At 40.3% G+C, this 23599-nt stretch overlaps 1 protein-coding gene across 7 annotated transcripts in view; it reads left to right on the forward strand.

Moving 5' to 3' along the window:
* Positions 1-23599, forward strand: part of MYO5A (myosin VA) — a 95253-nt gene that overhangs the window by 8719 nt on the left and 62935 nt on the right. For all 7 annotated transcript variants that reach the window (XM_085234350.1, XM_085234349.1, XM_085234352.1 and 4 more), the window contains exons 2-4: positions 6134-6244; positions 7724-7895; positions 14418-14562. In XM_085234350.1, coding sequence (XP_085090476.1) covers positions 6134-6244; positions 7724-7895; positions 14418-14562 — 428 coding nt within the window. The remainder of the gene's footprint in view (positions 1-6133; positions 6245-7723; positions 7896-14417; positions 14563-23599) is intronic.

Consider the following 23599-nt stretch of genomic DNA (forward strand, 5'->3'; position numbering starts at 1 on the left):
GGCTCCCACTCAGCCACTGCTCACACAGCATGCCTTCAGATCCTTCTCCATGTTCATAGCCCTCTGGTTGCCGGAGCTGTGGCAGAACGGCAGTGACTCCCTGCTGTGGTGCGGCTGCTAGCTCGGGGCAGTTGTTTAGTGGAGAGGGAGATGCGGGCATAACATGTTCACCTCTGCATACAATTACATACTCATGCATCAGCTTTTATTTTCACCTGGAGCAGCCTTCAGAAGAGCCTGCCGTGCTGATTAGTTCTGCAGTGACACAGCCAAGCTGCTACCCTTGGTTTATATGCCCCAATTTTTAGCTTGTTTTTTCTTAAATTCATCTCTGCAGTGACTGTGGTAGTTAAACACAAGGAGACTTCTGGCATTTATCAGTTTGTGGCTGTGCTGCTCTGTTCGTTGGAGTTCACTCTTTGTTTGCATTTGTTCTTGAGGAGGAGAACTGCTGTTCTGCAGCCTGTTTTTACATACAGGTCTGTCTCTGCATTTGACTTTTACCAGTGTGGAACTAACTCAGAGGCCTGGTTTGATGACTGAAACATTTGATGGCATTACTTGATGTTGTTCGTGACTCGTTTTCTACTTGTTTATCTCAGGATGAGTTTGTAAGTCACTCCCTGGGTGTGCATTAATAGTCACCGTGCAGCTGCCTTCAGGCCCCAGTTCTCCCGTCTGCCATTCTGGTCCCGGGGGTACCGTGTTGTCCCAGGGCTCTGTGGTACGTTGTTTTTCCGTCCCTTTCCTAGTTCTGCTTATGTAACCATTAAAGATGATGTCAACCTATGGAGTTTTTTGAAAGCTATATGTAAGAGCATCTCAAGATATCAGTGTAATTCGTTCTATAGGAAGAAGTCTCAGGCTATTTAAGCTCAAAGACACATCTTCTTTCAGCATTTTGAAATTGGCCTTAAAATACGTTACGCTGCAGTTAGCAGAAGGAGCTGCTGGTCAGAATGATTCCTCTAGACACCAGAGTTTACCAGTTTAGCAGTCCTTGCTTATACAGAAGGGCTGGCTATGCAGAGCGTTACATACAAGCTGTATGACAAGGCACCAGTGAGACTTGACCTTCTGTTTCACTTAATGTACTGATCTCTGCTCTAAGGATAGAGCAATAAAGTCCAATAAAAACTAAGAACTCTTTTCCTTATTTCCTATCATAACCATGTGAGAGTAATGAGGTCTGAGAGGGAAGTGATGGTTTCCTACCCATAAGGCAACAAAGAACTGTTAGAATGCAGGACTGCGTATTCTCCCTGCAAGCCTGGAATGAGATCTGCAGAAATTTCAGGCAGAAGTATTTCACTGAATTCTCTTTCTTTGAGCCTTAAAAAATGCAAAATATGTTTTAGACGTAAAAGAAAATGGATTGCATATTAATCAAGATATCCGCAGAGTTCACAGTTATAAGAAACAGATATTAATAACAACTGAAAGTTTGGGGAACCTTGGGGAGATAAATTTCTCTTCCTGAGCTGGAGATTTATGTGGTAGTCTTTTAGTCTTCCTATTAGAAAAACAGCTTATGTGAAATTATTTGTCAGATAAAGCATTAATACAAATGGTCACAGATGTTCTCCCCACTATATATCATATTAATGCCTTTTTGAACAAATACATAATAAATATTAGGTCTTAAACTGTATGAGAGGTGTAGAAATGGTTGTTGCTGAGCAACGAGACAGAAAATACTCTCCACGCCAGAAGAATGCTACTACTGCTAAGAAAATCGATAATTTTCGTTGTGATTCTTTTGGAAAGTTAATTATGCCGTTTCCCTCAGGTCATAACAAGAATTTAGAGAAGTTGCTCAGGAATTTTGCATCCTGCTTGTCATGGAAGTGAAGTCTTTGGCTGCTTTCTGATCCTTCCCGATTACTTGCCATTTCTCTAAAAGGACATAAAGTCTTGTCTTTCTTTTCATATTGCAGCCAGCAGCAACACTTTGTTAGTAGAAATGCAGTGCTTCCTCAGGACTGTATGGGAGTACTGCAAAAAATCATACTGGTCTCAGCACTGGGGGAACTGGGACCTGCTGCTGCCTCCTGTGTTACCAATCAGCATCTCTGCATGGGATCTAGGCTGGTCAAGCTAAGACTTGTGTTTAAGCCTGTTACTCACCTAGACATGCATCTGCTTGTGTTATTAGTACAAAAGAGAAAGTGCTTTTAGGTTCAGAAGTGCCACCCGTCGTGTTGGCATTGTGAGATCATTGTAAGGGAGAATACAGGCTGAAAGCTAATTATTCCAGTAGCATCAATTGATGTTTTCAGAGCAATCCTACCCACAGCTCAGGAAATCCTATTCTAATAGGAGAGGTAATGTCTGTCTTAAGTTCTTCATGACTAGCACCTGAAAAGCTGTGGGTTTTAAGGCTGCCTGTAAATGAAAAACTCTGTCATCTTTGCTAAAGTGAAAGCCATAGGAGCCCAAAGGAGGTCATAAGGGCAGGTCTTAGGTGCTAGGGACACCTTTGTTGGGTTTAAATTTCCTATTTCTTTTTGTTAGGTTATAGATCACCTTGTGAAGTCTTTCAGTGCATATACTGTGCTGGACAAATAGCTGCATCTCCTGCTATAATTGTGGTTATGCAGTGGAAGTGGGAAACTGACTGCTGAAGCCAATGCTGGGCCGCTTGCATTCCTAATTCTGTTCTGTCAGCAATGTCAGTTTGTGCTTCAAGAGGTTAATACCTCAGAAGAGAAGCTTTCTGAGTCATATGGTCTCATTTGATAGATAATTGTTATAGTCTGCTGATTTCTTCATGTGATCTAAGATGAAATCATGAGGTATTACAGAACGCTGCAATTTTCTATTATACTTTCTTATTATATGAAATTCTGATAATCCAGTGAAATTTCTGAGCCGCCAGTGAGAAATTAATACGTTGCCCTGTCTTTTCGTCAGGGTCATCCTGTCAGTAACTATCAGTGACACTGTGTACTGCCTTGCAGCACTTGTCCTTCCAGCACAGAGCATGGTGCTTTTGTGCGTCCCTGTGACTGTGCAGGTAATGGTGTTTGACGTCACTGCTGAGGCTGGAAGAGTCTAGGCAAGAAATGTAATTTTGACATAACCCTGTTTATATGTATTCAGTAATTTCTTTTTCCTTCTGAACTCATGGCTATCTCATCAATGTGCCTTCTATTCATTCTGATAATTTCTGAAGCTAGTTTAGAGTAAGCAACAGCCGTATTTTCCTAAAACATCATTCACTTCTTTTCCTTGAGTCAGTCTGTTATCTCCCTATCAATGTTTTCATCCTGGTTCATTGAGCACAATTTCAGTAAAGTTAATCTGATTCTTGCTGTCATTTTTACTGCAATTTCAGTGTTATTTTTGGCTAGAAATTCCTACCCCTTTTTAGAAGATTGATTTGTAATTCATTGTCTCTAGAAGTTCATCGTGTTTTAGTCTTATTTTAATGTAGGCATAAGCTTGCTTTTGTATATTAGTCAATAAGGATGAATATTAGGCATACCAGAGCAAGGCACTTCCCAGATGACCTCGGTCCTGTTTCCACCAGTGACAGTTCTTTGCTTTCTGCTTAGGCTTGGAGCACACAAAAGACTTTATAGCAGTGGAATTTTACCATCAACTGATTATGCAAAAGATAGAATGAAGATCTGATTTGGCAAACCATTCTGCTAAGTTAGTGAGGTGAGAATGCTGGGAAATGATTCACTGCTTCTGATTAGAACTATCTCTCTCTTTACTCCTACGTGCTCTTTTTACCAGGTGTTTCTTTGGCAGCGATTTGAGGTTAGGCAGTGATGCTACAGCTTAGTGCTCTTAGGATGACTTTAGTATCTGTGAGGTTATGTCATGTGGAAGATTCAGCTGTCTCTAGTAACCCAGTTTCTATGGTGATCTGTTTTCTGCTTTCTCCTTCCTTTCTGCAGACAGTAGAAAATGTTCAGTTTCAGCTGAATAAATTAGAGGTGCCTATTTCATTCTGGCATAGATCACATAATTAGAAACTGCTGTGCAACATTTACTGCCTGAAGTTAACTTGGTGTCTTACAAGACTGCTGCCTTTCTAACACTGGAAAACAGTTCATGAGCAGCGTGCTGGTCCTTCTCTCCTGACCGTCTTTGTAGCTTACCTCTTCTGTATTACCTTTTCTTTGTTCCTGATGGAAAACCACATTGTAGATGAGAATCTACTGCTTTCACTGAGGAAATACAAAGTCGTAACAATTGGACCAAGTGCAGTCCATACACGTTTTGTCTTCAGCTGTGACTGGTAGGGTGATGTCTTTGTGTTAAACTGACAGATTTCTCCAGGCTCTGGGGAATAGTCGTTGCTATTCATGTGGTTTCTATGGACTCAGTAGTGGCCACACGGTAGTCTTACGGTGAGGGGGAAATCCATCCCAACTCAGTAACACTGCAACAAATACCAGCACTGAAGTGACAGCACTGACAGCGCTGTGGAAAGGAGTGAACGTGCTGGATTTTGCGAGAGGAAATGCATTGGGCTCAGCAGCTGACACCCAGCAGTTTCATGCACTGAAATGAGATGTCAAAGCCCGGTAATAAAAAGGGCTGCAGTATTTTTGCTGGGGTTAGCAGTGCTGCCCGGGGCAGTGCAGCGTGGTACTGCCTGGCTGCACCTGGGTGTGCGCTGCCACGCTCCTGCCCTGCAACAAGAAGGCAGTGCGAAGTTCGACTGCTTATCTGGAATGGAAGCTGCTCCTTGTTTTAAATAGTTTCCTCCGGTTTCCTTTTTGCCATAGTGCACGCATACTGTGGGACTGAATTTGTTTTCAAATGATAAAGAACTTCTTAATGCTGATAATAAATTTAACTCTCAGAACCATCTTAACTCTTTTCAGCCCCTTATCTGTCAATCTTGGTGAGGTTCTTAACGCTCTGTCAAAGGAGAACAGGGGAGTACTGCAGCAGCTGGTGTCAGAGTCACAGAAGTTGGATGGGACCTTTAAAGGTCATCTAGTCCAACTCCCCTGCAATGAGTAGGGACACCGACTGCTTCACCAGGTGCTCAGAGCCCCTCCAGCCTGACCTTGAATGTTTCCAAGGGTGGGCGGCCTGTTCCAGTGCCTTACAACCCTTATTGTAAAAAAAACTTCTTCATTTACCTAGTATAAATCTCCTCTCTTCTAATTTGAAACCATTCTCCCTCGTCCTGTCACAGCAGACCCTGCCAGAGAGTCTTCTTTCTTACATCCTCCCTTTAGATATTGAAAGGCTGCTCTCAGGTCTCCATGAAGCCCTCTCTTCTGCAGGCTGCGCAGCCCCAGCTCCCTCAGCCCTTCCTCACAGGGGGGTGTTCCATCCCATGGATCATTTTTGTGGCCTTTCTCTGGACACGGTCCAAGAGGTCCATGTCTCTCACATACTGAAGACTTCGCAACTGATTTTTTTAAATTTCTTCTGGATGTTAAACATAAGCAATAGGAAAATGTGCTGCTTTTTTTTTTTTTTTTCCTTTTAAATTTTGGACTTTTTTGTTTGGCTTGGTTTGTATTCAAGGATGTTTCCTAAAAACTGTCATTAGGCATTGTTCATTTCAGTTCACACCAAACGGAAGCCATCCAGATGAGCCACCCTTCTTTGTTGTGGCATTCCCAGGACGTAGCATTGGAGAACACAGCCAGGCAGCTGCACGAGTTTGGCACACGTGTAGCACTTCTAAGAGCCTGGCAGAGAGCAGGCCCGTATCTTTGGCTTGGGTGAAAATGATCACAACAGGAATTAGACTTTTCTTCTCTATTGTTTGGCAGGACTTCAGAATCTTCTCAGAAGAGCTACACTTAAGTAATTTTTTTGGTAGCCAAGTTTTTGACCTCTGAAAACATAGGTAGTTTATTTTGATGATTTTCAGCAATGAATGTGCGTCTTAGAACATTATTTTGCATAGGAAATGACCTTTTCTTACTGGAGAAAGGCAATGAAGGCAATGCATACATAGCTTTGTGTCGACAGAATAATTTAGTCACTTCCTCTGGGCTAGTCAACATATCTTTTGCTTAAAGGCTTGGCTATAAACAGATGTATTAAAAAAGGAAAAAAAAAAAAAAAGATTTTGGTATCATATATGTTGGTGATTTAATGATATTGCTTCAAGAAGTCTCCAATCTTTGGTGTTGTTTTTATGTTGCAGTATGCCAGGGTTTGGATTCCTGACCCAGAGGAGGTCTGGAAGTCAGCAGAACTTCTGAAAGATTATAAACCTGGAGATAAAGTTCTTCAGCTTCGACTTGAAGAGGGCAAGGTAGGTCTGCATGTTAAATCCTGACATTGTTCTTGGGAGGCTGGTGTATCTAACACACGAAGCTATATTGTAAAACTGTATTTTATTTTTATATGTGCTATTATTCTTGACCACAGAGTTTGAGTATTACTTTTTGTGTGATGAATTATGTTTATTTACAGAATTCCATTTTGCCTGATTTTTTAAAGTAACTAAGATAACAAAAATGTATCCAGCTGCCTGTATTATTCAGTTATATATATGTATCTTTTCCTACATTCAGTTATATATATGTATCTTTTTCTACTTATGCTATTAAAGCTATAACCCTGGTAGATACTCCAGGGGGCCACAAGGAGAATAGTGTTACAGAAAGAAATGGTGACTTTCAAGTTCAGCATAGCTATGAGAAAGTTAATATCAATAAGATGGGGCAAGGATTAAGAGCATTGCCAGAACGGTGCGATATGCAGTGTGGAGAAGGGATGACATCTCTCTGAAAAGATCACATCCTTGCAGTGAAAGCCTGTTTATATTTTCTTTTGCCATTTAAATGGTTATTTAATGTCAGTGTATAATGGAAGTGGTCCTTCAGGTCTTCTCATAGAAAATAAAGATCTCCTGCAATAGTTCAAGGATTTATTTTTAATTTCTTTTCTTCTTACCAGTGGGCAGCTTACATGCTGTTTTCAGATGGAGGTCTACGTAGTAATTAAGTAAAATGAACAGATTATATGTGGTCCTAAGTTAAAACACTTTAATTGAATGAATTTAATTCATTGACTCACTCACATCTCTGATATGGCAAACCGAGCACAACCTTTTCAATCAGACAAGATCTGTTTTGCTCCACCCTCCATATTCCAGACTGTGCAGTAGTGCTGCACACTTGTGTATTGAATGTAGTAAAATGTAGATGTTTGCCAGTTAAGACTCATTGTGCTGGGACAAGAGAATGTCAGGTAAATAAAGTATTGTTTCCTCCAGAAGCAGATGCAATTAAAACATCTACATTAGAAATTAATTTGCATAAATCTGTGTGAATTATAAGTAACATTTTTTTCAGTTTGTGTTTTCATAGCATTCTTGTCCTTGCCAACATTCCTGTATGATGTTGTTGTACATAAGGCTGGCTGTAGACTGATGGAAAATTATTTCCTCTGTCCTGCTCAAGAGGAAAATAATATGGAAAACTAATTAGATTTGTGATAAAACACATTTCAGTTTATTTAATAAAAAGATTTGACAGCAAAAGCAAGGCATTTGTTTAAGTAATAGTTTAAAAGGATGAAATACATTTATTATTGCCTATTGCATGTAGATAACCCCTTTGGGAATTTTTTAATGATACTTTTGGAGAACCCATATAACCAGACAATGAAAGTGTTATCTTGTGTTTTTATACCTTTTGAATCTTTTGCTGGGAAGAATGGTGGGAGGGGTTGAATGAAGAGATCTAAACAGCTGTTCTTTCAACATGTGCTTCTATTTGATTTTCAGGACCTAGAATATTGCCTCGATCCGAAGACTAAGGAACTCCCCCCCTTGCGAAACCCTGACATCCTTGTTGGTGAAAATGACCTCACAGCACTCAGTTATCTCCATGAACCAGCTGTTCTACACAACCTCAAAGTTCGATTTATAGACTCTAAACTCATTTATACCTATTGTGGCAAGTATTGTCTTTTTATCCTGTAATCTTCACAGAGACTGCAGTAGACAGGAAAAGTTTGTTATTGATATTTGTACTTTTAACTTAATGGTAGGGTAGGTTGGGTTGTTCTTGTGAAAGTCCCTTTTTTTTTTTTTGTGGTCAGTAAGTGCATTAAGTAGGCTTGATATCATTAAGGCTCAAAGAAAACTGACTTCACTTTATGTTCCTCTGGCTTCCCAGTGAGCTCTGTTTATAAAATTTTAGCCATGGACAATTTTAGCCATGGGATTTCTTTCTGACTGTTGTTCCCCTTAGGCATGTGTAGATAGGCATTGGCTGGAGGAGAGCTTCACACGCTGAGGATGTAGGAGGTTAGCGTTGCTGTTTGATGGATTTATTGCTTCCTGCCTTTGATTGCCTCCATCTGTATTAAACTGCCATATCTTTGTGCTGAAGATACTCCTTTATTTTCCTTTTTGTTTTTTCTAGTCAGTGGAACTATGAGAGTGCATTTGTAACAGTGTGTGAGCTATGCTTGTCCATTCACAATCATGAACAGTGTGAATTTTAAAAATACATTTTGCTCACAGTAGATGTTACCTAAAGCTGTAATTGCCTGTAATATTTTCATACAGCCAAACTGTGGGGAAGTTACTTCATTATAGGTACAAAATTGTAGCTGAGTTGTCTGTTTTAAGGACGCACTGATAGATAGTTTAGGCTTAATGCTTTTGGGCATGTGCATGTGTTTCTTTTAAATTTTAGTCTTTAGTCAAAATACATTTTTAACTTTTTAACATAGCCATTATATTATGAACAGACTGTTAACTTTTCAAATATTTCTTTAGTTTGCTTATTTTTTGGACACTGTGCTAGTACATAAGGAACAGTTTAAGTCATTAGGGTTTTGTTGTCATTTGTCGGATGTTTTTTTTGTTTTTGTTTTTTACATTTAGATCTGAGTAAAAGGAAACATAATATGATGATGTGATTCCCGGAAATCAAATACAAAAAATTTCCTTCTTGTGATTGTCTGATTAAAACAAAGACACATTCTTCCATACATGTAATCAAATTACTATTTGCATATTCATCAGAGCTCAGTTTATGCCAGCAGAAATCATACCCCATGATTTCTTTATAAGTACACAATTTAACTTTGTTTCTAATCGTATGTTTGTAGGACAGTTCCGATTCTTGTTACCAGGTGCCAGAGGTTATTGAGCCCTCTCCATGTTACCATACATTAGACTTGCTATTTATGATTTCATTGTGCTTTGCACTATTTGCAGACTGTGGAGTAGACTTTTGCAAAGCTGCAGATGTCATGTTGCAGGATGGCCCTTGACAGATAGCAGCAAATCATGGCTGCTGGTATCTGAAGTAGAAATTTCTATTTTGCATTATATGGCCTTGTTCTGTCCTGGTCTGCAGGTAGAACGTACCGTGTGTCAGATTTCCCTGTTCTGGATATTCTTACAGTTCCACCCTGGTGAGGGATGTGAGGAATGAAGGCAAGCAGCGTGTCAGGCACTTTGTGATGGCCAGAGCACAAGCATTAGTGTTGTGCTACATTTTGCCCACACCAGCAGTTCTCAACCTGTGGGAGCCCAGCAGAGTGCATCTGTTCCCAATCCTGCTCTGAGCAGTGTCTGGGCCATGCGGGCCTGAATCTGACTTTGCCTCCCTCTGCTTGCAGGCAGCCTTCATTCGCAAAGGTTTGGGAGATGATGCATACCTATATCTCATCCTGTCACACAGTTAGAGTGTGACCACAGGCACCGGATGGTTTAGGCTAGAAGAGACCTCTGGAAGTCTTCCAGGAAGCTCCCTTCTTACAAACAGATCTGACGAGACTGAGTTGCTCAGGGCTTTGACTAAAGACACCACAGCCAGTCTGGGCAGCCTCTTCTTAGGGTGTGTGTTTTAATCCCCAGACTTCTCAGCTCCCCCATCTTGGATATAGTCCACATTCTGTCCCTAGTGCCTCCATGGGGGAATGTTCAGTGAAAGGGCTTTTGAGTAACTGGAGTCTCACAACCCGACCTTGTAAATAGTTTCCAGTTTATGAGTGTGGTGTCTGCAAGTACAGCCATGCCTGTCCTGTGAGACAGTCTGCCCAGTTTGTGTTTTGTTTGCTTGTAAACATGGATTATGTTTAGTGTTCTGTAAGAGGCTTTCTAAAGGAGTATGTTGTCTGCTGGTTTTGTTTTCTGTTTGAGAAGACAGGTTGTTTTTATGTTTGTCCTAGTGCTGCTTTAGTTGTGGGTCTGGCTGATGTTGCACAGTTTCTCCTAGGGCTAGAGGGCTTTTAGCAGCTTATGGAATTCATTGATTTGGTATTGCTGAGCTTGATCAGTCCTTCTGCTTCCCAATACTAAGTGATGCTTCTGTGAAATGCATGGTGGGTGAATTAGAAATATGTGGCTTGTGCACTGTGGCAATTTCAGCTGGTCTCAGTGCAGGTGAGTGAGTTCTTACACTATCTAGGGGACCGAAGAGTACAGTATGCCATGCATTTGTTGTCTTGAGTGGTAGGCATATATATATTACAGTGTAAGCTAAGTAAAATAAAGCTAGTGTGTTAGCCTTTAAAAACCTGATCCTTTGGCCAAGGACATTCACTTTCCAAATCATTATCAATTTCTGTCCTAACTATGTGGTATTTGGCTTCTTCAAAAGATGATTGTCTTAGAGTTCTGCTCACGGAAGGAATTGCATGTGCCTCCTTATTCTGGTTCAGACATTAGTCAGGTTAGGTTAAATACCCAGTGAAGGTGATTTCCATGGCCCCAGAAATTAATTCAATTATTCTTTTCTTAGAGTAATAGGTTGAATGGATATTAACTTCTTTATAGTTTCACTTTGAGGTAACCCAGACTTTTAAACAGAAGAACTCCTGATTTCTTAATTTCAAGGCAGCCTGTCACCAGAAATCCAGAGCTGATTTATTGTTTTGTTTTGCTATTGAGAATATGAAATGAAGAGTTCATTTCAGAAACTGAAGGGTTATAAGGAAAAATAAATGGACAACATGCTATGACTGTGATCAAAACTCAGTAAATATTCCTGACTAGTTCAGATGTATAAATACTGCCTGTTGTGAAGGACAGCAAACTTTAACAAGTTAAGAAAGTGTTAGCATTAATATCTGGTTTACCCACAGATGGATGAATACATTCAAAATGAAAGAATTGGCCACATTTACTTTGAATGTATGTAAGAAGAATGGCAAAAAGTAACAAAAAGTAATAAAATTTCATGTGACTGCAGGAATGAAAGCACACACAATGTGGGAAGGGCCATGATATTTCTTATAAAAACAGCAATACCATTCAGTGGAGATAAAAGTAAGTTATGTATGAATTATTCAGAATTATTATCCTGGGAAGCAGACTGGTTTAAAAGTTCCCATAGAAAGTACATAATTCTTGCCTTGCTTGTTTTGGTTATTTCCAGATGGCAGTAACTTGTTGATTTTGCAAGCCACTACTGCAATTAAGTGCTTTAATGTGTTGGAGATTTGTCATGGAGCTGCAGTTTTGAATTCAAGGGTTCGTTTTTGCCAGTGCAGCCAGAAGCAGGAGGGAATTGTCTGAAGTTTTGCACGGCTTTTTTAGTGTCTCTTTGAATACATGTGCAAGCTTGAGAGGCTTTAGGAGCCCATCCGTCACAGCCTCAGTGCCAAAGGCTGTTGGCAGCCAGCCTGTTGGCATGGGGCAGGCTGGGTTGTCTAACACATGTCTCTTTCTCCATGGCAAGTCATGGAGTCATAGGCTCATAGAAGCATTTGAGTTGGAAGGGAGCATTAAAGGTCACTCAGCCTACCTGCTCTATGATGAACAGTCCCAGAAGGACTCCTCAGTTGCAGCTGTGCCATGCACACTTTGTTAATAAGCAGCACTGCAAAGAAGTGCTGACAAACATTGGCTGTGTGGTATGAGTATCGGAACAAGTGCTGGTGAATTAGCAGACCTGGCTAATTAGCTGAGCAAGGCACATGCGTCCGCTCCCACGGGAGCACTGCAGCAGAGAGCCTCATCCGGCCCTCAGCACCAGAGCTAAACCTGCAGTTCCTGCTGCTGCAGAGCCAGCTTAGTGGCTTGGACTGAGCGCAGGTAAAATGCAGTCGCTCCTCATCGCTGTGTCTGGCAGTAACTCATTATTGGTGAAATCAGGAGTCGTAACGTGGCTCACGTTCAGTGCTGAAGCAGGCCTGTGAATCCTGAGGCTGTGTGACTCTGCTACTGAGGTAAGCTGAAAAGAAAGGATTAAGTGTTCCTGTGTGCAGGCAGATCCCTATGGACCGTCAGGGTCCAGAGGTGCTTCCCAGTTGTTTATACTGCAGAATTTCTCAGCATTCCTGCTGACAGCATCACCAGGGCCCTGGAACACCACCACTTCCCAGTGTTTGCCCTTACAGCCATCATTTCTAGCCTCTCTGATGTCCCAGACTGAGCTCACCTGACTTTGATTTGCATACTGTCTTGATCCTCCACACACGCTGCCATCTTTGTGCTGTGGGCACGCTGGGGATGTTAGATCAGCCTGTGGCAGTCCAGGCTGCAGCTGCTGGTTTGGCAGCTGCTGGGCTGGCTGCCTGCTGCTCCCCTGCCCCAGCTTGACTCCATGAAGCCAAGGGATGTGGCTGGTCATGCCAGGAGCAGCTCTGAGCACCTTGGGTTCTCGCAGGCCCTGCTCCAGGCCCCAGCTCTGCTGCTGCTGCTGACTTACACCCCCAGCTGCTGACTCCCAGTGTCGCTGATGGGTGCTGCAGTGTCTGCCAGCACTGAGCTCCTGTATTCCCACACCCCTTTGATTTTTTGGCTCGTCATTACAGCGTTACACTTGCCACACATTTTTACAGCGACTTTTGAGTTACTGAGTCATTTGGGTGAAGTCATTTGGTGGAAAAACACTGGCACTGGTTAGATAGGCGTGCCCAGACGTGTAACTGGCCTTATATTTGAGGAAATAAATCAAAATTTCTCCAGTCTCTTTGTGAAAAGTGTTCTGTCGTTATTTAATGTTTTTCCTACAGTCGGTGCTTGATTTATAAATACATGACAGGGCTTAAAAATGGGATGATACTCCCAGCAGCAGAGGCAGGTTACAGATGCTTTCACTTCCCTTCTCCCAGCTCTGCATGGAAAGTTCCTGAGATAGAAATCACAGCACTAATCTGCATGGAGCAGAGGGCTGGGAGCCCTGAGGAAGTGTGGGCCTGTGTGAATTTTTAGGTAAATTTAGAAATGTGCTGAATGCTGTGGAAATGCTTACAGCACACATACTGAGGGATACGTTGTCCAAGGAGTGTCTATAGCATGCTTGCTGCAGACTTTATGCAGCCACAAGAACCTTGAAATACAAATGTAAGAAGAGATTGTATTTTTAAAGTTAGCTGCAGTTAAAATTAGTTTCCTTTTGTTTTTTTTCTGCTTATATCACATGTTAAGGTAAGGAAGAATTACCATGTCAAGAGAGCAGATTTTACCTGGAATGACGAGGTCTCACATGTCCGTGATCAGTGATTTCACCTCTGTGTGGAGTAAATAAGAAGTGTTCCCTGCCCATAGTAAATATTGCAGAAGAGAAGAGTACCAGTAGTCTTCATTCAGACCCTCCCTGGGGGCAGAGAAATTCTCTTTTCTTGTGGAAAAGAAAACTGGATCAAGGCCACTTCAGATCTCACTTTGTGGGTAGGAAAGATGTACAGATTAAGACTGAGCTTTTCTGTAAAAGAGGAGGGAATTGGAGGTAGTCTGTTTTGGGAGAGCAAAAGGATGGTGTGAATTTAGAAATGCTGTGGTGATGACTGGCATAAAAAGACTGGAAAACTAGAAGATGGAAGGAGTAAGTAGTTTCACATACAGACATACAGCGTGAGGATCTTGTGGTGCCTTCTAGAGGTGTAATTAATTTCCTGACTCGACTGCATGCCTCTGTGTTGTCAGCCCCATGTGATGTATTTTTTGACCCCTGTCAGAAGTGTCCTGCAGGCAGGAGGTTGTTCCTGCTGCCTGGTAAAGCCATCCAGGTCACACTATGACTCCACTTTGTTGTTTTTAACAAAAGCTGTCCTGGGTTCAGCTCCTGAAAGGTTAACATACTGTACATAACAAAATGCTTGTGAGGCCATTTAGCAGCTATAATTCACAAATCCAGGTACTTTTACAGTTAAAGAAAGGGGAACATTGATAGATGCATTGTACTAATATTGTATGTATTAGGAGCGGAGGCACTCCGAATCTGGTGATGCGTAATAGCTTTAGAACAGGCAGGTGAAGAAACGGAGTAAAAAGCTGTCCCTGATGTATGCCCTGAAGGAGGATAGAAGTAAACTCATTCTAGCTTTTGTACACAAAGCCGAGGTCAGACTAAATATCTATTGAAATCAACAATATAAAGCGTGTGGGTTATTCTTCTCTAGTTAATACTTTTAGAAAAGTTAAAGCAATAGTTGATGTTAAACCCATTTTTGTTTTATTTTATTTTGAGACAACTATTACTAACTCCCTTTGTTTCATTGTCTTTGTGTAGGTATCGTCTTAGTGGCCATAAATCCTTATGAACAACTGCCTATCTATGGCGAAGATATCATCAATGCGTACAGTGGCCAAAACATGGGGGATATGGATCCACATATCTTTGCAGTGGCAGAAGAGGCATACAAGCAGATGGCCAGGTTTGTAGACCACATGAATTTTGAATTGGATTTTATAAAAGGAATGAGATTTAAAACTTCTGGCCAACAGACTTCTCGATAATTTATGACTCATTAAGTAGTTTCAGGATCTGTTTTTTATCCGGTGTTCCAGTGTATTTCACAAGAGGGTAAGTTGTCCAAGTTAGTGAACATGAAAATGTTACAAATGCCCTGGAGATCCTGGCTGGTGACAACTAACAGGAATAGCTGTGGATCTCTTTAGAATTTAGGTCTAAAATTAGCGTGGTGCTTTATAAGATTATGTAGTTTTAATTTGATTAGCAAACTGTGGGGGTACTTTTTAATCATTGGTGGATTTTTAAAGAGAAAAATGAAGATTTTTAGCTGTTTTATATTTGGATATGGAACTGACAACAGAAAGAAAAATCACTGGGCTTACGAATGCTATATGCTGCTACAGACTGCTAGTTCTATTAGCAGAGTCCCAACAATGTAATCTGCTTTTGACTGCTATTGAGTAGAATTAAGAGGGAGGAAAAGGCTGAATGCACAGTGTGTGCCCCAAAACAATGTCTCTAAGGACACTATAACAGCTGTGCAGGAAGTCCTCATTTCCTTAATTATTGCACGAAAACAAACTTGTCACCCAAAGAAAGTTGTTGTTGGAAACTGTTCTTCCCTTTCACCCCAGTAACCTGTCAGTTTGAGAAGCTTTTTGAAATATTTAGTTTCTAGAATGAGCCTTTTAGGATACCATGTGGTCTTTGGTTAGCAAAATGGTCACAGATATCCTCACTGTTTAGTTACAAGCTACCCATACAGTTTTCCTTGTTGATAATACAGCCCATGATCAAATTAACCCGGTAAAATAGCAACAGATGTTTGAATTAACTGTAGTGGACCTCAGGCACTACTGCAGAAGGGGGAGCAAGGCAGAGATGGGCTGAAAATGATAAAATTTTCAGCTTTGCAATTAGCTACCTTTTCAGTAAGGAATTCATATGAGAGCTGGAATGAATAAAATCCTCCATATGATATGAAGTCAGCTGTGTGAGTACAGTGATCCACTTAATACTCACATAATAGATAATTTTAAAAGAAAGAGATGCATACAGTGCAACATTTCCTGATGTGAGGTAATTGCAAAATAGGAATGTTTCAGGAATACTGCACTCTTGCGTTGTTATATAGCAGAGGTGCTCCCCTTACTTTCCTACTGCTAAGGGAAAAAAAGACACATAATTTTGTATGGAAATATAAAGGCAAAACTGTGTGTCATGACAGTCATATTTGTACGGTGTGGCTTTTTTAACCTAGATCCACATTGTTCTACTATTGCTGGTCAAGTCCCTCCAAAAGCTCTATGAAATAAGAGTATGGTAGGCATACTTTACATCTGAGGCACAGTACACACCTGCATTTTTATGCCAGTGGGGGATGCAATCCAAATATCCAGAATTTTTGTTTGTAGCATTGATCAGTGAGAGGCTGGAAGGCGATCTCTCTCCAGGGGCTGCTTTTCAGAGGGGACATACTGCTTACCTGTTCAGAAAGTTCAAATTTCTACACTGTGTTCACTTGTTAGCTGAAGACTATAGAGTGAAGATTTCTATCTACCACCATCTGCACTATCTACTGTTTCCTTCTCTGACATCAGACGAAGATTCAGAGGGAGAGATTTGGCAATAGTTTCTTCTGTGGTTATTTCTTTTTGTATTAATTGCCTGCTCTTCAGCTCTAGATGCTCCCTCCAGCAGTTCTGTGCTGCTGAATAATAACAAATAAGATGTGGAAGTTCCTTTTGAAACAAATGATGAGAAGTTATATAAGCATGGAAATGATCTTAAATAATCTTTTAGCATTAACGAATTAATTCCTTTGTGTTCTGTGCCTACAGCATGTTACAGACACTTTGTTATTTTTTTTATAAATAAATGCCATTACTTTCATAGGCGCATAATAAAACCTGACCACACAAAGAAAAGTCATACAATTCTTCTACATTAAAAAGCTGTTTCACTTTTTACTTAGTTTCCTAATGTTTATTTCCTTTTCTCTCTATTCCTCAAGACTTAAGTAACAATTCCATTATTTATTTCCTTATTGTTTCTTTTCCTCCTATTTTTGTTTGTTTGTAAGGATTTTTTCTGTTTGGACTTGCTGAGTGTTTACTAGTTGAATAACATTTTCTAATGCTATTTTCAGTTCCTTTATTTCTTCATACCATTTAAAATCAATGATAATTTCTGTATCTGGGTGAGTGACCTTTTATTCCTGAATTATGAAATTAAAAGAAAAAAGAATATGAAGATCTACAGTTCCTCTGCTGCTCATGTAAAAGTGAAAATGAGATTGTATCTGACCTTCACTAAAAATTTAATAGTTACTTTAAATATTCATATAGTAGCTATGTTTATGGCAATTATCTGCATTCATGCATATATTCTTGAGATTTATTTTACTGTTGCTTCTAATCTGTCTTAATGCCCTGTTTAAAAGATGACTGGAATAATTACTCATGATACTCCTATCCATAAAGCTTCAACACATTAATATTTACTCCTTAATTCTTGTTATTTATAATATAATGATTTAAAGTTTCTTCTTGCCAGCTGCATTACTTCCCTTACTGTGACTCTTTCTTTGCATTTGGTTATACTACGTGATTTCTGAGATCTTTAGCCAAACAAAATGACCCCTGAAAGCTAGCCATAGTAAACTAAATGTTTGCATTGTGTCTTCAGTATGTACAGTGCAAAAATATGAATGATTAGTTAAAAGCAGCATGGCTTTTTACCCACAGTTGGCTGTTAGATAACTGATTATCATTAGTTTAGCCCAGGGAAATGTATATAACTTTTGAGAACTACTCTTATTTTGGACTTCTATTTCTTTTCCTTTTTCCAGCAGAGCCAAGTTTCTGGGCAATTAGTCTGCAGTGTAGCAGGGTGGCTCCTTAGGGTGCATTAAGTGATGAGTAGTGCTCACTCATCTGTAAGATTTGACCAAGTCTGTCTTTTTATTGATAACTTTATATGGGACTGTGGACTTGCCTTTGTCTGCATGTCTTGTATTTCAATTTCTATTCATTATTCTTTCTTAGATTGTAGGTAGCCTGTGTATGGATGTATCTTTTGTGACTTCCATGGATAGCTTGCTCAGAGAGGTTTTGGACAACTTTTAAGGAAGACTAGCAAATTAAAAGGAAGTAAAATATTACTAAAACACTTACTTTTTTCCCTTCTGAAATATAAACCATAATATCTGCATGTGAGTGCTTGTGTGTGTTGAACTCTTGGAACCACAATGCATACCACTTTTATAAGTCAGCATTTCTAACTTTTTAACAAAAAATATTATTCACAGTTGATAACTATGAAAATTGAGGCATAACATTAGCTGATAAGTTTCCTAATTTATTTTTGTTTTTTTGAAAGCATTACAACTTTGGTAGGAATCAACTTTCAGCACATGTGCCTTTCTTTCAGTTTCTTTTCAGTGTTTGGTAGAAGCCTCCAGTTTTAAACCCATGGCTCGTGATAAAAGGAAATGTTATACTCTTGAAACTGCTAAGAATTGCATGAAACTACATGAGACTTAGATTATTCATTTCCTTACACTATTAGGGAAAGATGTTCTAAACCACTCTTACATGGGATCCCTTCTGTGTAGTAAGGGCATATTACATAATTAAGATAATGTATATTTTCATCAGTACCTAGTTGATCTATTTTGTTTGCTCTTACCGTGGTTGATGACAGATACAGTGAAGTTGTCTGCTGAGAGTGCAAGTTGAGAATAATGTCTGCAAACAGACATTATGTACTGGTGAGATTTGTGTAGAACTCAGTGAGTGCTAGAATGGAAAGCAATACTGTCAGTCTGCAGTGTTTTGCTTTTTCTATTTGGATAAAGCATCATGATTTATTCAATGTTAATGTAGTGTGAATCTTCTTCATTAAATTACCTTTAATAAGCAGGTTGCCTCTCTGTTTTGTAGATTTGTGGCATGCATCTGATGGCTCTCAGCTACATGAAGATTTTTTTATATCACTTTTTGTTAAGAAAGAAGCTTGGTGAACTGCTGAGTAGGTGTTTTGAAAGCACCTTGACTGACAGCCTCCCATTTCGCAGCCATCTCAAGATGATGTCCTGTTATAAAAATGCACCTTTGTTCAGCTGCTGCTTTGCTTCCCAGTATCTCATTAATGGATTCTCTATTTACTCCTTTCAGAAGTGGTAAGGGAGATAATGAGCAACACATCACGTATCCACATGTGGTTATAAAATGAGAGTGTTCCCTGGTAGGCACCGTGCAGGCATACAGCAGCCTGCTTTGACACATGGCTGTGACACATTACTTTTCCACATGAAATACTTACCTAGTTCTTTTGGGCATCTGCTGTTAAAATTAGAATGAAAAGGGAAATTGTCCTTTCTGGTACAAACTGATGATTTTGGAATAAGGAATTAACCCTTACACTTCAGGTCTGGCATTTTGTGGTACTGAATACAAAGCAACAGATGCAGTATTCAAGCAGACGTAATGTCAAGACCTGAGCAGTGATTATTTTTAGGCAACAGAAGGGTTAATCATGGCCATAGCTGGAAGCTAGGGTTCATGTGAGGTGTCCTGCTGGTAGCTAGGCAATGAGCTTTAGTAAACTATTATGGGAGTGACCTCTGACTAATCCCTAGATAAATCACTTCCATAGTGCTGGCTCATCTTTGTGCTCCTCTGGTGTGCAATCTGTCATGATTTTACAGCATGTGCTGACCTCAGTTTTCTTCATTTGTATGTGTTGAGAGACGCTATCATCAATTCATTATCTTTTCACCTTTTGGTGTTTGTAGAGTCAAGAGCTGTGTTTCCTGTCTGTCTCTGATGCCAGTATGTCATTTTTGCTTGTACAATAGAAAAGCTGAGGCAGAGACATGTCATGCATCTGTCACTAAGAGCTGGTTCCCAACACTGAGCTCTCAGCTCCCAGTCCTCTGCTCAAATCCTTTTGTCCAGTGGCAGAACAGGATGTCAAGAAGAAAGACTGATACGTTTATTAAACAGTCGAACTAGAGATATGTTGAGAAATGTGGCTAAAGAGCATGGTTTTGCTGGACTAATGCTTCGTGCCCATTAAAATTAAGTCTTTTACTAAGAATGAATTTACTGATTAGTCACTGCAAGTTGTTGTGACTCAAGGTGCAGCTGAACAGATCTCTGAATTGCTCAGCATGGCTCCTGCAAGGATTGGGGTGTTTCCAGTTAGAGCACGTTAGATCCAGATAGTCAAAATAAACTGATGGGTACAGGGCATGCAGGTAGGACAGGCCTGAAATGTGGCTGCTGTTCCTATTGGGGAATAGCACTGATAATAAGTTTTTTTTTTTAACCTTTTCCTCTCATCATGTTGCCACGTTCAAAACCTTTAGTCTCTAATAACAAAGCCTAGCACTGATAGAGCATTTCGCACATTCTGGGCATTATACAAAATTTGGCTTGTTAACCCGCACAACAGACTTTTAAGCATGGCAAAAGTAATTATCTGTGTCAGACCTTTTGGGATGTGCCATCATAGACCAGTCTGTTTCACCAGTGGGAACATGGGGATGACGTGGCTCTGCAGGAAGCAGGAGCCATGTCCAAACACAGAAGAGCACTGAGAGAAGGAAACCATTTCACAATGAGGGAAAAGGGTTTCTGAAGTTCGGCTGGCATTTGTCAGTGCTGGCTGGGTGCCGGGGAATCTTGTCCCCAAGGAGGAGGCCTTGCAGGGAGCTGGGTTCAGCAGGCCGAGCACAGGGAGTGTGAGCTTTCTCTGGGCTCTTGGAAGCACTGGAAAGTGGGAATGCAAAACCAGGGTGCTTTTCCCATATAGCAAGCCAGAGAGCCTAGTGCAGAAGTCAGGGGGATAATAGAACTTATTTAGGGCTACAAAAGTTGTTGTGATGAAAATAGTTTGTTCAGAAGGTCAGTGAAGGGCAAAATGCCGAGGCAGGCTCCAGCCTGGCACCTCCAAAGCTGCGGCTGTTCTCTGTTCATTGGAGAGCACTGGAAAACTGCCGGATGAATTCTTGTTTGTTTATTGAGCGGTTAAATTACTTCTGGTGGAAAAGCAAATCCAGGGCTTGTAGAGAAGCCAGCTTCTCCAGAGACTCCTGACAAACGCTGTGCACCCTGGGCTGAGTGTGAGGCCTTCATGGTGAGCAGGAGCTGCTCAGTATATGCGGCTTTTGCTGCCACACAACGCCCTGTGCAAAGGTGAAGCTAAGTGTATTGCATGGACCTGTGGTAAACCTGCCAAAGCACGTGGGTTTTACAGCTGCCTTTTGTACTGCGATAAGTGCAAAAAGCAGTTTTTGTCTTTCAGAGAAGCAAGTAGTTGTAATAATGGAAGCATCGTGCAGAGCTGAACTGTGGTTGACCAGGCAGCAAACTTGGCACAAATTGTGAGGCTCCTGTGATGCAGACACAGGTGCAGACAGCATACCTGTGAAGTGCTTGGGTCCTGCAGGAGAAAAGCAGGCTGGAAGGGGCCTCAAAGTCCATATAGGGGAACTCTCTTTGTCTCAGACATTGCATATAATAGAGCTATGTATTCATAGAACTACCAAAAATCTTTTTGTACTATACTTTTAAGTACTATTTGTACTATCACTCTTAACCAAAACCATACTGAAAACCCTAGAAATTTGCTATATTTGGATTCAAAGAAAGGCACATAGTAAATAAAGGCTTGCCTGTTTCACATTGCTTTAGACGTTGTGCCCTGTACTGCAGACACTGACAAAGCTATTTTCATTCACAGCTATGCATACTGAGCTGTGAGATGCAATAACTTCTTCTGAGCTTTGTTTGCATTTCTCTCCTGAAAGGCCAATGTGACCAAGGTTACCACATTTCTGTCTACAACTTCCTGTAGAGAAATGCATGGATGTATACTGTGTCCTTCACCTGCACACGCTCTTTTCTTAGGCCCAACAGCATTGTTAGAGCTTAAGCAATCCTTATCTCTCTTCAAAGCCACACTTTACACTGAAGAAAATTGGGCATTCTAGGAAACATGGATATATTTTGATTTCAGGTTTGCCATTGCTGATGTTTGAGGAAACACTGTAATTTAGATTATTGGAGTGAGATGTACTTGGTGAGTCTTCAGATGAGACAACTTGTGTTAAGAGACAATGTGTCTTATACCACAGATTTGTCCTTCTGTTTCTCCAGTCACACCCCAGCACTTTAATCTTTTCCAGAAGTTCATTTCATCTACTATGCATTGTTTTTTGGGTGTTGAAAAATGCCTGGTCCTTTGAAAACTGTGCTTTCTTCAGTCAGCCGGGACTGGGAAGTTCCTTCCTAAATTTCTTGAAAATTCTTGAAGTTGCTTTCTGTGAAGGTCGGAAAACAGTACATCTTGCAGAGAACTCTTAATTTATACCAGTAGCTGATGAAAGTGGATGGATTTCACAAAGAGTTTGCAATCTTCCATGTTCGTAATTATTCCAACACAAACAAGGCTGGAAGAAGCTGTTTGTAATGAGTGGAATGTTGGATGTATTTCTCTGTTTTGATAACACTGACACTTCGAAGTTATTTGGGATCATCAATGAAGCAGTTATGTAATTTTGCACTTTCATGATGGTTCTGTTCCTGGTGTGTTATATAAAGTTGTTTTATTTTACTTCATCTTATCAATGAGAAAGTTAGTTGGTAAAATTTTCTGTGCTCTTTTTTGTTTTTATATAGCTGCCTTGTGGAAAGGAAATTGATCTTTAATAAATGTATTTGTTTAGTCATGCTCTCATATCCAAAGATGTATGCCTACTTGATTTAGTGTTGAGGTTGCTTTGCTGGAGACAATGATGTCAGCTGCACATATGTACATGTATTCTAGCACTGTTTGAAAATCTGCTTAACAAGGTAAAAAGTCTCACTGATTTTATGTTGGTGCCTATTTAATCGTGTGGCTGTTGGAGTAGCTGTAGCTAATAGAAGTACTGCTAGATTTCAGACATGCCAGCCTTTCTGAGTGAATCCTATCTGACCTTTCATCAGTGTCATTACTTTTGAAGTTATTCTCCTGAGTTGTTTTTCCTGGTGCTGTAATTCAGCTGTAGAATGATGTGTCACTCAGAAAGCAAATTCGAGTTTCTTTTCTGTCTTTGATGGACACGACTCACGTTGATGTTAGTGGTAATTACATGTGCATGCTTAGAACAGAATCTGCCTCAAATGTTCCCTGAGTCACTGGTTCCTTCCCAGGGACTTCGCATCGGGTTAATTGCTAACTTTCTTTGATCAGAGTTCACTGTTTTGAAAAATCTAAACGATTCCAAGCTTACTAATCTACTCCAGTACTGCAGAGTTGCAGCAGAAAAACAGCAGTGAGATCAAGTGGACTAGATCGTCACTGTTGGATTAAATACAAGCTATTCATTATGTTCTTGGTGTTGTGCTGAAGCAGTAGATCTGGATGTTTTCAGATTGCAGGATCAGGCCTTAAGCAACAGTTTGTGCAGTGTTCATTTAAATAAAAAATGAAACTCTCATATGACACGGCGATGGTGCCCTTAGCCATTACCTCAGCTTGTTACTCTTAAGGAAAACAATAAACCAATATCTATTCCACACACACACAGACACACACACACAGAAAAAAAAAACCAAAACAGTAGATTTAATTAAGTTCTTAGCTCTGTCTGCCTTCAGGCCATCTCCACTCATACCATGCTAAAAGGAAGCTTCTGTAAAAACAGCACCTTGTCAGTGTCCTCAATTCTAGCAGACATAGACGATTTGGAGTGAAAAGCACAGTAAGTTCTAATGCTCCTCTCATCAAATCACTCTGTTATTTGGTCTTGCTGTTTAAACTATGAAGGTTTCAGTCTGATCTCTCTTGCCAATCTTGTCTATGTTAGATGTACTGAGACAGCTTAGCTTTGAAGTAATGTGCCACAGACAAGTGTTTGAAGTTCCTATCAAAATCTTTTAAAATCAGCTGTTGATGATGTACATTTGCCAGCTGGAGATGTTGATGGCTTGGGTAAGGATGGATTG

The sequence above is a fragment of the Meleagris gallopavo genome, chromosome 12 (assembly GCF_905368555.1).
Source record: "Meleagris gallopavo chromosome 12, MGAL_WU_HG_1.1, whole genome shotgun sequence".
Lineage (NCBI taxonomy): Eukaryota > Metazoa > Chordata > Aves > Galliformes > Phasianidae > Meleagris > Meleagris gallopavo.